The sequence below is a fragment of the Microtus ochrogaster genome, unplaced genomic scaffold (assembly GCF_000317375.1).
Source record: "Microtus ochrogaster isolate Prairie Vole_2 unplaced genomic scaffold, MicOch1.0 UNK62, whole genome shotgun sequence".
NCBI classification, from domain to species: Eukaryota; Metazoa; Chordata; class Mammalia; order Rodentia; family Cricetidae; genus Microtus; species Microtus ochrogaster.
Genome location: NW_004949160.1, coordinates 1,299,758 through 1,313,016, shown reverse-complemented (window position 1 = coordinate 1,313,016; position 13,259 = coordinate 1,299,758). Strand labels below are relative to the sequence as shown.

Here is a 13,259-nt window from a genome sequence, read left to right as displayed (position 1 = left end):
AGACAGGGTTTCTCTGTGGCTTTGGAGCCTGTGTCCTGGAACTAGCACTTGTAGACCAGGCTGGCCTCAAACTCACAGAGATTGCCCTGCCTCTGCCTCCTGAGTGGGATTAAAGGCGTGTGCTCCACCCCCTCACCCCCCCCTCCCCGCCAGCTCTAATTCTTTCATTTTGTATAAATGTTAGGTCCCACCTGCTCCCCAAACATTTTCTGTCAGTAAACTAATCCTTTATGTCCCTCCCTTCTCCTCTCCTTCAAAACTATAGAATCTGTTAGTGATTCAGAGTTTGGAGCTAAAATGAAGCCCCTGTGTTCATCTAGTGACCTGTTTCTGAATGGGGAAGTACTGCACCAGTTACTCAGACTAGACTAGGCAAATGCCTGCTTCTTGAATTTGCCTTTAGACACCAAGTTGATAAAATTGGCCGAAGGAATAGACTTATTAAAGGTGAATTATTTAATAGCCACCAAGGATAATCCAACTCACCTTTGTAAACTTGGAAGCCAGACTTATTAGATAAGTTGGTCCTTTTTCTATTGAAGGAATATTAGAAAGAAAATGAATTTGATTTTTATATAGAATTTCCTCTTGTATATTCTCTATCATTTACAAGAAGGAAATCAAATTAGTGCCTGATGGTCTAATTAGAATGGAGGCTTTCTCTAAATTCACGGCTAAGTGTATCTTGGCTCTGAAGAATGTTAAATATGTAATGTCACACTAGGATAATAAAGGTCATTTAGGGCTGTTAACCTTAAAATGAAAAGCCCTCCAGTGTATACAGCATGTAATTGACATTTAACAGCACCAGTATCCTATGTGTTGGTAACAAGTAGAGAATAACTTTAGCATATCAAATGGCAGTTTCCACTTGTTACTTAATAATTTGAATAATTTCCTTCCTCATTAAATGGTGAATGAATAAAGTGATGAAACAGTCATGCTAATATTTGATTTCATTTTATAGATAAGAAGTACTTGTAGAGAGTGATAATCACTTTGGCAGTTTTAGGTGTTTGTTTTTAAGGTCACAGGGCTTAATAGCCATGATCCAGGGGCCAAGTTCATCTTGCGACCTGTATCTATTTAGTCTGTGTACTGAAACTGAGTTTGACATTCTTAACATAAAAAAGTAAGACTTCCTGAAATGTAAAAATTAGAATATCTATTTCGGTTTCTTCAAGAAAGGTTTTTGGGTACATGCCACATTTCTTTGTGGTTGTCTGCAGCCGTCTCAGCATTGCAGAATTAGTGAAGCAGCTGCTGGTCAGCCTGGAGAAGCAGTTGTTCTCTTTACAGAGGGTTTTTGCCTAAAACCCACCCCACTCTGTGGTATGTTTGTTTGATTGTGACTTCAGTTAGTGTTCTCAGTTCAGATAGATAATAACATAACAAAGAAGTCTTGCTGAATAAGCTTCAACTTTTTACGTGGTGGAAGAACACACCCTAGATAATTGCACGAATAGAGGCTGCTTTCTCCTTACCACCTAGCTCATCTGATTTATCTTAAAAAGTAAGGGCATATATAAATGCTTGCTTTGGGTGAGGCTTCATATCTCATTAAGTCCATGTAGCAGCTGCACAAGGTTGAAATCTTTTTCTTTTGTGGTTTTAATTTTCAAATTTTAATTAATGTTTGATGGAGTACAGTAGGCATTTTCTTGATTGATGATTGATGTGGAAGGATCAGGCTCACTGCTTATGGTCTCACCCGTGGACAGGTGGTTGTTCTGGGTGGTATCAGAAAGCAGGCTGAGCAAGGCATGGGAACAAGGTTGAAATCTTTACACATGAAAAGGATACTGCACAAGCACAAATGAATAGACAGTGAAATGTAAATTAGCAGCAAGGAGTCAGAGCAGTTCCATTGGTAGGACGGGCAGAACCGTAGTTAGAATCTAGTCACCTGGGTCTAAAATAGTGCTCTTAGTCTCCATGGGATCTTTCTGCTTCTTTTACTTGATTGAGAAAAGTTTCGGGTTAAGAACATTTTAGTCACAATGGGGCATATTATAACAAAACCCTCTCAGTTTGTACTATTTTGCTAGCGCTGCTATAGCAAGTACCACAAACTATATGACTTACAACAACAGAAGTTTGTTCTATCCCAGTTCTGGAAGCTTGAATTACAAATTAAAAGCATCTTGGCATCTTGGAGGCCACACTCCCTTTTGAGACTATGGGAAGAATCTTCATTTCTTCCTGGCATCTGTGGGTCCCAGAAGTTCTAGGTGCTCTTTGCTTAAGTCTGAGTGGCCCCACCTCTGCCTCTTACAGCACATACCAGTCTGTCCGAAAGAGCCTTTCTGGGTCTTCTTGGTAAGACTTCACCTGAGGAAAGGATTTGTCATCCTTAGCTCTTGCCTTTCTTACTTTGAATCCTATCTAAGCTGTTTTTCATTCTGGGCAGTTTTCCTTCTGAAATGTTCTATTTGTTTTTGAAGGGACATTTTCTTACTTATTGTAACATTTTACTGTTCTTTTTTAACTTTAATTTTAGTGAATTTATAATTACTGACTGAGAAACTGGCCTTGGTGTGCTAAAGCTTTCATTGTATCCATGTTGTTGTAAATGTCACTCCTGTCTATGCTTCAGGGTTTTGTGATTAGGTTCAATAAATGGTCATAGTTGCTTTTATTATTTGTGATTATCATCATTACAATAGTAGGTTTTGAGATATATGGTGTACTTTAAATTCTACACCTGAAGTCTGCTCAATTCTTATCCATTTTAAGGATAATTGGTGCAATTATATTATTTCCTCTTGCTTGTTTTACAGGGTGCCCGAGAAACGTTTGAAAATTACTACCGAAAACAGAGACGAAAACAGGCTCGTTTGGTGCTCCAGCCTCCATCAAACATGGTAGGCTTGCTACCTGCACTTTCTGTACTTTTACTTTTTTCTTCCTGGTAGCTAACTGTGCATGATTTTGTGTGTGTGTGTGTGTGTGTGTGTGTGTGTGTGTGTGTGTGTGTGTGTGTGTCTATGTGTCTGTGTACATTTATGCATGTGCACCTGCCTATATGTGCTTGGTGTCATTCTCACACAACTTTGGCAAATGTGCCTTGAAGTAAAAATGGCTGTAAATGTTCTTGACTGTTATGTGCTATCCATTATTTTATGTTCTAGGTATGTATCAGTTCACTCATTTCCATTGTTAATTTGTAGAATTGTGGCGTTATCATTATACTTACCTTATGGTCTATGAGATTAAGTTCCCGAAAATAAGTAACTGATTTTCACATCTAAAAGTAATAACACAGAAACAGTAATTTTGCTTTTTTTGTTGCAGCATGAAACTTTAGATGGCTACAGGAAGTATTTCAATCAAATTGTAGGGTAGGTACATATTTAAGTTTCTATACTTCTTTTGTAAGAGTTATAAAAGATATACCTTTACTTCTGAAGTTTTTTCTATTCTTTTTGGTAAATTCAAGAGAAAAAATAGATTTTTATTTTCTTATAATTAAGAAGGAACATCTCTGGGTCAAGGTAACACAGCTGTCAGTCAGTGCTTGGGGAGGTTAGGAGACAAGTATCACCCTGGGCTGCACAGAGATATGCTATTTCAAAAACAAAAATGAAAGGGACAGCTTACCTTTTCTAGCATTATATTTTTGGAGGATGCTTTTATGAGTTAATAATTAAAAATGGACTCATAATGTTATTATACTTGATGTTTTGTTTCTTCATTCTTTGTTCCAATATGGAATGAGATAATCAGCCATATTGGAAGAATTTTTTCAGACAGCAAAATATTTTAGGCCCAGAAGAATTTAGCAACTTTGTCACAACAGTTTGGTTCTGTGCTGGTCTGAAAACAGCTGTGTATGATTCAGAAATCTGTGGGTAAAACGGTTACATTAGAATAGCCTTATTAAACAGACTGCTGCCAGACTGATTCCACAGGGTGGGATGAAGAAGTTGTTCCCATCTAGAGTGGACACAGTAGGGTTACTGGATGAAGGCCCCCATAAACAAGCAGCTTTTTCCGACTATGAGATGGTGACCGTGGTTAGAAGAAAGGCAGCGGAATTTGATTATTTCATCGAGCTTACTTGACTACCTCTTCTTCCTTCTCTCACTTTTTCTCTAGCATTCCTTCTTCCCTCCATTGCTTCCTTTCATCAGATTTATATTGCTTCCATGTAATGAGTAACCTCCCTTATGCCTGTCATTGAGGGTTGAAGGATGTAGCTATTGTTAGAGTGGTTGCCTAGCATGCATGGCTTTCATCCTCAGCACAGAGAAAAGAAGGTATGGTGGCACACATCTGTAATCCCAGCACTGGGAATGTGGAGGCTGGAGGATCAGTAGTTTAAGGTTATTTTTTGCTATACAGGCAGTGTAAGGTCAGCTTGAACTACATGCGACATGAGACCTTGGGTGTGGGTGTGGGTGTGGGTGTTTTAGTAATTTAAAAACCTGCTAATTAAATTTTCTTTAGATTTGAATGAGCATCAAGGTAACTGAAGATATGTTTTAAATGCACAATAAGCTAAAACAAGAAAACTCAAAACATAAAATTTAATTTTAAAAAATATCTTATTCTGAGTTTTTATTTTAAGATAAAGTTTCATAAGGTTACTTTAAAAATCATTCTGGAGCTTAGGCAAAGCTTGCTTTAGCCTCCTGAGTTTCTGGAGTTATAGAGCTAATTAGGGAAATTATTTTGATGTGTTATATGTTTAATTCTTAAAAATATATAAATTTCTACTTAAAATTAGCTTCTTGAAGTGTTTTATATTTTAAAACTATGTTGGAAGTAAGGTCTACAAGCTGTATATACTTCCTCTTTTAAATTGTTGGGCTCGTGGTTGATAGAAATGATACTTCCATCTTGGTAGAGTATCTAAGATATTAATATGATTATAGACACTTGTTCAATATGTTAAGTAATTTTCTTTATGATAATGAATATCTTTCTTCAGAAAAAAGTATTCCCTTTGAATTACATGACAATTGCTAATGTCAAAGCTTAGCGGTCAAGCTATAGCAACTGTATCCTCTGACATCTGTGTTTTCTTCCTAATCTCAGATTTTTTGTAGTTGAAGATCACATTTTGCATACAACCCAAGGTTTAGTGAATAGAGCCTACATTGACGAGTTGTGGGAAATGGCACTTTCAAAGACCATCGCAGCATTGCGCACCCACTCGGTATGTAGGGCACCACAGGACCTCACCACTGAGAATCTGCATAGTGTTTGGTGTTGCACTGATTTCAATTCGACATATATCTCTTTGGCAATCCCTGTTTGGAGACTGTGAAAGTGATTAATTTATACTTCTGAGTTCTGTAGCACTGCGCTTGCCTTGTTGATGCTATCTGCAATAAGAAACAACCCCTCGTGTCTATCCATTATTCTTTGTGTGTCAAGCAGTGTTCTGTGTATTTTATATACTTCATTCTCACTGTATACAAAGCAGCATATTATCATTAGTACGTTGTTATGTGCTTCCTATTTATGTGCTCTTCACATTTATACATATTGCTAGAGAATTGCTGTAGTGAGTGTTACTCTCCTTCCTTCTGGCTCTACAATTGGCCTTCCTCTCTGCTTGCCTAGGCTGAGACCTCTAGGCTTTTGCTGGCCAACTACACATTAAACTTAACTCAGTGGAGGTGTTAGTGGCAGGATAGTGGACAACTTACTAAAACTTTAAAATGTCAAATTTTCTTGTTGCTGGCTGCTCATCACTCCTTGAACACTTGTCCATGGTAGTCCTTCACTGTTCCTGTTTCTTATGCCTAGAATACCACTTTATTGATATTTGCATAAAATATAACTTCCTTAGTCTATTAGTTTAATTTATAGTCAGTATCTCAGTAGTTTTATTACTGGCAGGGTGTCTGTCTTACATTGAACGAATGTATAATGTTTTAAGTCAACAGCAAATAAGAGCTTAGTAGATTTAAAAAGGAAGTCTATCAATTAAAAAACTATAAGTGAAAAGCAAGGAATGAGAAGAAAGTGATTGTCATTGAAGTCATAATGCTTTCCTGAGTGGGAGTGATGAGGTTCCGATGAGCATATCTGAGAGGTTCTTGGCAGGCAGCTAGTATTTACTGGGGCTGGTACAACTGCAGTTGCAGCTATTACCTTTGTTGTATATGTTCTGTTCTTAACATGAAAGGATATAAAGCAGAAGAAAATAATGGAAAGATACCCAAATAAACTTGAATCTAAGATATAAAAATAGTTCTTTGAAAATTTTTGAGCATCAGATACAGAAATTTAATTCCAAGATAAGACTACCTGCCATTTCATGATCAAGAAGACAAAGTCGAAGTCAGAAATTTATCCCATAGTCACAAAGAGGTGGAAAATATGAAAAGAATAGTTAAAAATGGGGATTGTAATTGGAAAATAGCTGACTGAGATTGAGAAATACAGTGTCTAACCTGGTGCCTGTAGTAATGGAAAAGTGGAAAGGGTTGATTGAGTGACGGTGAGGAAACTGACAGCCAATCCAGACGGACAGACATGCAGACTCTTCATCATGGCCATCACATCAATTAGTCCAATAAAAGGTGAATTACATTCAGAAATATTTAATGGACACTCCAGGTTAGTTCAAATAACAGGCTTTAATGCTCACTTCAAGGAATTGAAAAAAACTCATGCAATAAAATACATGGAAGGAAGGAAATCTGGGGAAATTAGAAACTTACAAATAGAAAACTTAAAATAAGATGGCTTGAGTAGGTCCATTTCTGTCAATAACCCAGGAAGTGTGAGAGTGCTAGAGCATGACACTGCTTAGAGCAGTTTTCACATAAAGAAATGCGAACAGTCTAGAAAGCAGAGAAAGAAGAGATTCAAGCAGGAAGATTGGAGCTATTTTTCATTGATATTAATTTTGACATCAAAAAGACAAGGATCCTTTAGAAGTAACATAAACATAGAAAAAATACATGGTAATAGGAAAAACTCAAATACATCCTCATTATGGGGACATCGAACATATTACCATCAGATCTTGAGAGGCTGCATGGAGAACAAATAATAAAGTTATAACTGAGGAAATTGGAATATAAGAATTGATGAAATTTTAAATTAACAGCATATACTCTTTAGTCTTCTTGTGGAAACTGTCTTCCAGGTCAACTAAGTAATCAGATGTGTGCAGGCAAGGTTATATGGTACTTATTTGCAATTTTTATTTTCTATTTATTTATGCTTATATTATATCCCTTGTACTGTTTAATGTCTTTTTTCTTTTTGTATAATTAGACTTACCTACGTTACCTGTTTTACTGATTCTATGTTTATCTGGTTTAAATGATCAGATCTTTATGTCTTTTTCACATCATCATTTCATTTTATTACATAATCATGGTTATTTGTCATTAAGTTTCCATAGTGTCATCAGTGCAGTGTTTGGTCAGGTTGTTTTCAGTATTTTGTATTTTCTAATGTTTGCATATAGAGAAAGATAAAGATTTATTTTGAAAATGGCTTTAGACACACACCACAGTTTTGATACAAAGTGTTTTATTGTTTCTCATTTTAAAATAATCTATCCATTTTGATTTCTTTTAAAATTTTTGAATTTTAGTTTATTGATTGCTGAGCCATCTTGTTGACCCCATTTTGTTTCCTTCTTTAAAGAATTTTAAAATGTGTTTTCACATGTTAAAGATATAGATCTTTTTACTGAACTCTGTCTCCTTAGTTCTTCTCTGGTTGAGTCTGTTGTTACCTTGTGCCAGAAAATGGTTAGACTCCTCTAATAAGTGCCTGTACCAGGTGGTGTGTTAAACAATGTCATAAGTAAAAATGCAATATTTTTATGAGATATTTCTCTCCCTTTTGCCTATTTCCTTTAGTCCTACTGTTCTGATCCAAACCTTGTGTTAGATTTGAAGAACCTCATTGTACTCTTTGCTGACACACTCCAGGTACGTGCATGATTGACACTTTACTTTCTAGAGGAGGATTCTACCAGCTATGAATTTCTCTCCCAAGCCTGACTCACTCTATTGAGTTTCTAATGTTTATTCTTTTTCTAGAGCTAGATCTTTCTATTTCTTTATAATGGTAATCAAGGCTTTATTTTGACCAGTTATGCTCTTTTAAGTAGCTCCTATTCCTTTTTTTCTGTCAGAGGAAAAAAAAATGATCGCATCATTTGAAAATTTAGAATTCTAATTGTTTCTAATTCCAACCATAGCACCCATGTACTTTGTAGTGTATTCCACTACTGTTTCTTAGTGATGGTTGGTTTGAACCACATTAGAGTAGAAATAGATATTAGTGAGATAGTAGTAGCTGCACTTTCTCTCTGTTCTTAGAGAATTCTTTGGACAGCAAGTTACCATAGGAAGAACTTATCTAACAGTATATATTGGTTTAAATTTTTATCATTTTCTTTTTATGGCTGAACCTAGAAATTTTGATATGTGTCTTTGAATTTTTGAGTGCTAAACACTAGATATAAGGGTAGAGATGAATAATTCTGATATCATTTTTTTATTGTTTAAATAATGAGACATCTTTTAGCAATTAATTTTACTTTTGTTTATTTAAAAAGTCTCCTTCGAAAACAAATTATTTTCTTTCAGGTGTATGGTTTTCCTGTGAATCAACTTTTTGATATGCTTTTAGAAATCAGAGACCAGTATAGCGAGACTCTGTTGAAGAAGTGGGCAGGTGTTTTCAGGTAAGGGACTGAAGTTTCCATATTCCTTCCCTGCCCTATGCATTTGCACCTTTTCAGGAGATAAGCAAGACTTAACAGATAAAATGAACACCAAGAGCATATGGCTTATTTTTTTTAAATGCTCCAGTTTTCCAGAATTCTAATAATTTGTAATGATTTGTGAACTGATCTTCCAAGGCAGCCTATGTCAGTATATTAGTACCTGCTATGTTGGGAAAGCCGCATAGTCCGTTTGTTATGTTTGTTTCCTTAGATAAAGGCAGACTTACTGGTTCACACCAAATTATCTTGTCTTCTTACCATTGTATAGTTTTTGTTTTTCCTAAAGATCATACTTAGTTTGGTAGTGGTAGTTAAGCTGTCATGGATAGTAGTAGGTCCTTAGGAAAACGTTTTATTTTGCAGACAGAGTCTCCTACTTCCCAGGATGACCTTGGACTCCTGATCTTTCTTCTCCACCTTTTAAGTGCTGGAATTATTGGTATATCCTACTGGGTTTGGCTCACTTTTTTGAGCTATCCACTATTTAATAACATGTTATCTCTCATCATTATTTTTCATAAGCAGAGAACTGGCTTATTGTAGTTCATATCTGAAGCATGCTGTTTAAGTAGTTATTGCAATATACATACAATAATGGGAAATTCTTCTAGAACATTTCCTCCCAGCATAGGCCTCTTGGGAATAGTTCTTTAGTACACATCTCTTGTCATTTCATTTCAGTTTCTAGAAAGATAAAGCTATCTTCTTGTTTTAATCTTAATTTTGTGCTTGAAGTTTTAGCCGCAGCAATACAGCAAGACAAGAAAAAAAAAGGAATACAAATAAGGAGGACTAAAATTATCCTTATTTGCAGATGATATGATTCTCCACTTTTAAGACATCTAGACTCCACCAGAAAACTCTTAGAACTTTTAAACATCCTCAGCAAAGTTGCAGGACATAAATCAATATCCCGGAATCAGCAGCTTTTCTATATTCTAAGATCAGGCATGCTGAGAAAAACTCAGGTTAACAACCCCATACATCATTCATTGTATCCTCAAATATATATAACAAACAAAAAAGAAGCCCAGGAATAAATTAACCAAGGAGGAGAAATGCCTCCACAATGGAAAGTAGGGTCTCTGAAGAAGCAAAGAAGACCCTGGACGTTAGAGGACCTCTGGGTCTCGGGCTAGTATTATGGAAATGACTGTATTACCCAAAGTAGCAGGCAGGTTCAGTGCAGCCCACATTGGAGTTCCAGTCTCTCCTTTACTTCAGGAGTTCTTCTTGCCCATTGCTTGTGTCTCCTTGTCATCTTATCTTGTTTTCAAGTTTATTTTTAAACCTTCACCCTCATCTTTTAATCTTATTCTGAACAGTTCATGAACATATCATTATTTAGTTCAATTCATTCATATATTAATGTAAGTGTGTACACTTCTAGAATCCTGATGTAACTAGTGCTGATGATTGCTTTCATGGTAAGGTTATCTCTGCAGGCAGTAGAGACAGCATGGACTAGCCACTGCATTCTGTGCTTTCATGGCTTTCTGTTTGGATTTCATAGGAAGTTTTCTGCTTTCAGAGAACTCTTAATGTACTCAAGGAGAGAGAACCTATTACTGGAAAACAACATTTGTGATTAATACAAAGCAGAAGATAGAGGAGAAGGAACATAGCTTGGATTAATTATTAGAAGTTATGTTTTTCTCTCTGACACTTTCCTAAGTTAGAATGCATTGTCTGGTACATAATTAAAACTGTGATTATGATTCAATACATCTTACTAAAATAATCAGCGCCAATATTCTCTTCTCATTTGCTTCCCAGTTACCCTTAATTTTCTGCCCATTTGTAAATCACAGATACTAGAAGATCATGTTATAGTTGTTCTCCACTTGTTCCAGAGCTTAGTTTCTCTCTTGATTTCTTTTTAAAATGCCCAAAATGACTGAATTGTAGGAGTGTAGTAAGGACTGGGAAGTGTTTATCTGAAATTGTGGTAAATGTACAATCATTAAACTGTCTTGGAAAAGTCTTTGTGTTTAACCCTCTTTTCTCCCTCCCTTTCTTTTCATTTTTTACAGAAACATACTTGATTCTGACAACTATAGTCCCATACCAGTAACGAGTGAAGAGACATATAAGAAGGTTGTAGGACAATTTCCATTTCAAGATATAGAACTGGAAAAGGTAAGGGATGCATTAAGGTAAAATTCTCTCTCTCTTTTCAGTTAGATTAAATTCTCTCTGAAACTGAGATATTCCATATCAATAGATTCTTAAAACTTTCAAAGACTTTCTTCTGGGTCTTGATATACAGAATCACTTCATTAGAAATCTGAAAAAGGCTTTGAGGTCCTACACATCTTTAGAATTTTTCAGATCACTGGGGTAATGTAATTTGATTAAAATTTGAAATTTTTAATTTTGCTGTACTATTCAAATAGTTTCTTCTAAGACCAGACATTTAAATTTGCTCTATTTGGTATAACTCTATTGTTTTGACAATGCATCAAGAGCTTTCTCTCCACCAAAGTGATAGTGCAGAGGAGTTTTCCTCTAGCCTCCCCTTTCTACCCAAGCTCTCTGATGCACGTAAGCCCTTCACATGAGGAGTATGAAAGTACAGATTTAAGTATTGTCCTGCTATTTACGAAGTCACAGATACTTTTCCAATGTGGTTCCATGGCACATTGGAACTTGGGGAAGTCAGGGCAAGAACACAAGGTAGGAACTTAGAGGTAGGAAATGATACAGTGCACCTTACTGATTTGTTCAGCCTGTTCTAACATCATCCAGCTCCACCCTCCCAGGGATGGCGTCACCCACAATAATCTGGACTCTCCCACACTAGTCATCAATCAAGAAAATGCCACACAGACTTACCTGTAAGCCAGTCTTATGGATTCATTTTCTCTATTAAGTCTGCTTCTTCCCATATGACCCTAGTTTTGACATCAAGTTGACTTAAAAGCCAGCTAATACAGATGGCTCCTTGTCAGCTTGACACACAAACACATTGCTTATCAAGGTATAACCTTTCCTTTCTTGTTTATTTCCCCAAATTTCATATTAACATCAGTATCACAGAGTAAAACATCCCAACTTTTAAAACTTCTACAGTCTTTTTAAAAAAATTCAGATACTTTATTTAAAATTTTATTCTCTAAAACATCTAACGTCTCAAGTTCAAAGTTTCTCTAGACTAGCCGTTTCTTTAAAATGTCTAAAACATCTGTAAAATTCCAGTGTCTCTCAATTGCGTGCTCCTGTAAAATTGAAAATAAGTTAAATACTTTGTTACTCTAAGAAGGAAGATCCAGGGCACAGGCATAAATCAAATCAAAGCCCAAATTCAACAATGTAAAAAGATCAGTGCTTGATGTCTGGGACTCATGACCCTCTGGTCTCCAAAGGATCAGGAACACTTCTTGGCTCTGCCATGGGCAGTACACACAGTTTGTTTCCTAGGCTCTGGGACTCACGATCCTTTGGTCTCCAAAGGATCAGGAACACTTCCTGGCTCTGCCATGGGCAGTACACATAGTTTGTCTCCTAGGCTCAGGCTGGCTCTACTCCACAGTTGTTGCTTTCCTTGGTGGTTGTCCCATGGTGGGACAACCCTAAAAGTTTGCTGTCTTTTCTGAATCTAGACTCTTTTCTGCAACGAATAGGCTCCTCTGGGCTTTCTTAAGGGAACTCTGACCCTGCCATATGCTGCCAAGCCTTAGTGTCTCTCTGTGACCCCTTCAGTCCTGAGTCTTCACATTTACCATTGGCCTTTTTCAGCCTCTCATGTCAAACCATAGCTGCTCTTCATTAACCTTTGTGCCCTAAAAAAATCAGTACCACCTGGAGGACTCTTAAATATTAACCATGCTCAGCTGCCAGCATGATATGTAGTCTTGGATCCCAGTGGACCACAGCCTCTATGTGCTTTAGTAAGTTTTTCTAAGTCCCTCCAGCCTGCTCCCAAATATAGCCTATAGCTCAGGCTTATTACCAACTAGCTCTTATGTCTTAAATTAACCAATTTATATTAATCTACATTTTATGCAGCTTTTTACCTTTTCTTCATTTTGTGTGTCTAACTCCCTCTCTGTCTTGTGTCACTCCTGTCTATGTCTCCTGCATACCTACATTCATCTTCTCCTTCCTTCTCTCCCTAGAAATCCCAGCTATACCTCCTGCCTAGCTATTGGCCATTCAGCTTTTTATCATACCAATCACAGCAATATACCTTCACAGTCTACAAATATCCCACAACAATGTGCTGACCCTGAAAAAATATTCCCAGATTTATGTCCTCAGTGATACTGGGGATATTAGTTTCTAGACTCTAACTAACCAGCACCAATTGTCCTGGTAAAGTCTTTACTTAAGCAGTTCTGGTCTCTTTTTAAATACAGCTGATTCTTCAGCCCCAGCTGACTAGAACCACAGATTCTTTTACTCATTATGTATACAGTGTTCTGTCTGCATGTATGCCTTCAGGCCAGAAGGGGGCACCAGACCTCATTACAGATGGTTGTGAGCCACCATGTGGTTGCTGGGAATTGAACTCAGGACCTTTGGAAGAGCAGGCAATGCTCTTAACCGC

General features: G+C 36.8%; 1 protein-coding gene across 1 annotated transcript in view; it reads left to right on the top strand.

Moving 5' to 3' along the window:
- Nucleotides 1-13,259, top strand: part of Exoc6b (exocyst complex component 6B) — a 500,761-nt gene that overhangs the window by 234,976 nt on the left and 252,526 nt on the right. The window contains exons 9-14 of the mRNA XM_005369834.2: nucleotides 2,781-2,864; nucleotides 3,295-3,341; nucleotides 5,041-5,161; nucleotides 7,836-7,907; nucleotides 8,571-8,668; nucleotides 10,744-10,849. Coding sequence (XP_005369891.1) covers nucleotides 2,781-2,864; nucleotides 3,295-3,341; nucleotides 5,041-5,161; nucleotides 7,836-7,907; nucleotides 8,571-8,668; nucleotides 10,744-10,849 — 528 coding nt within the window. The remainder of the gene's footprint in view (nucleotides 1-2,780; nucleotides 2,865-3,294; nucleotides 3,342-5,040; nucleotides 5,162-7,835; nucleotides 7,908-8,570; nucleotides 8,669-10,743; nucleotides 10,850-13,259) is intronic.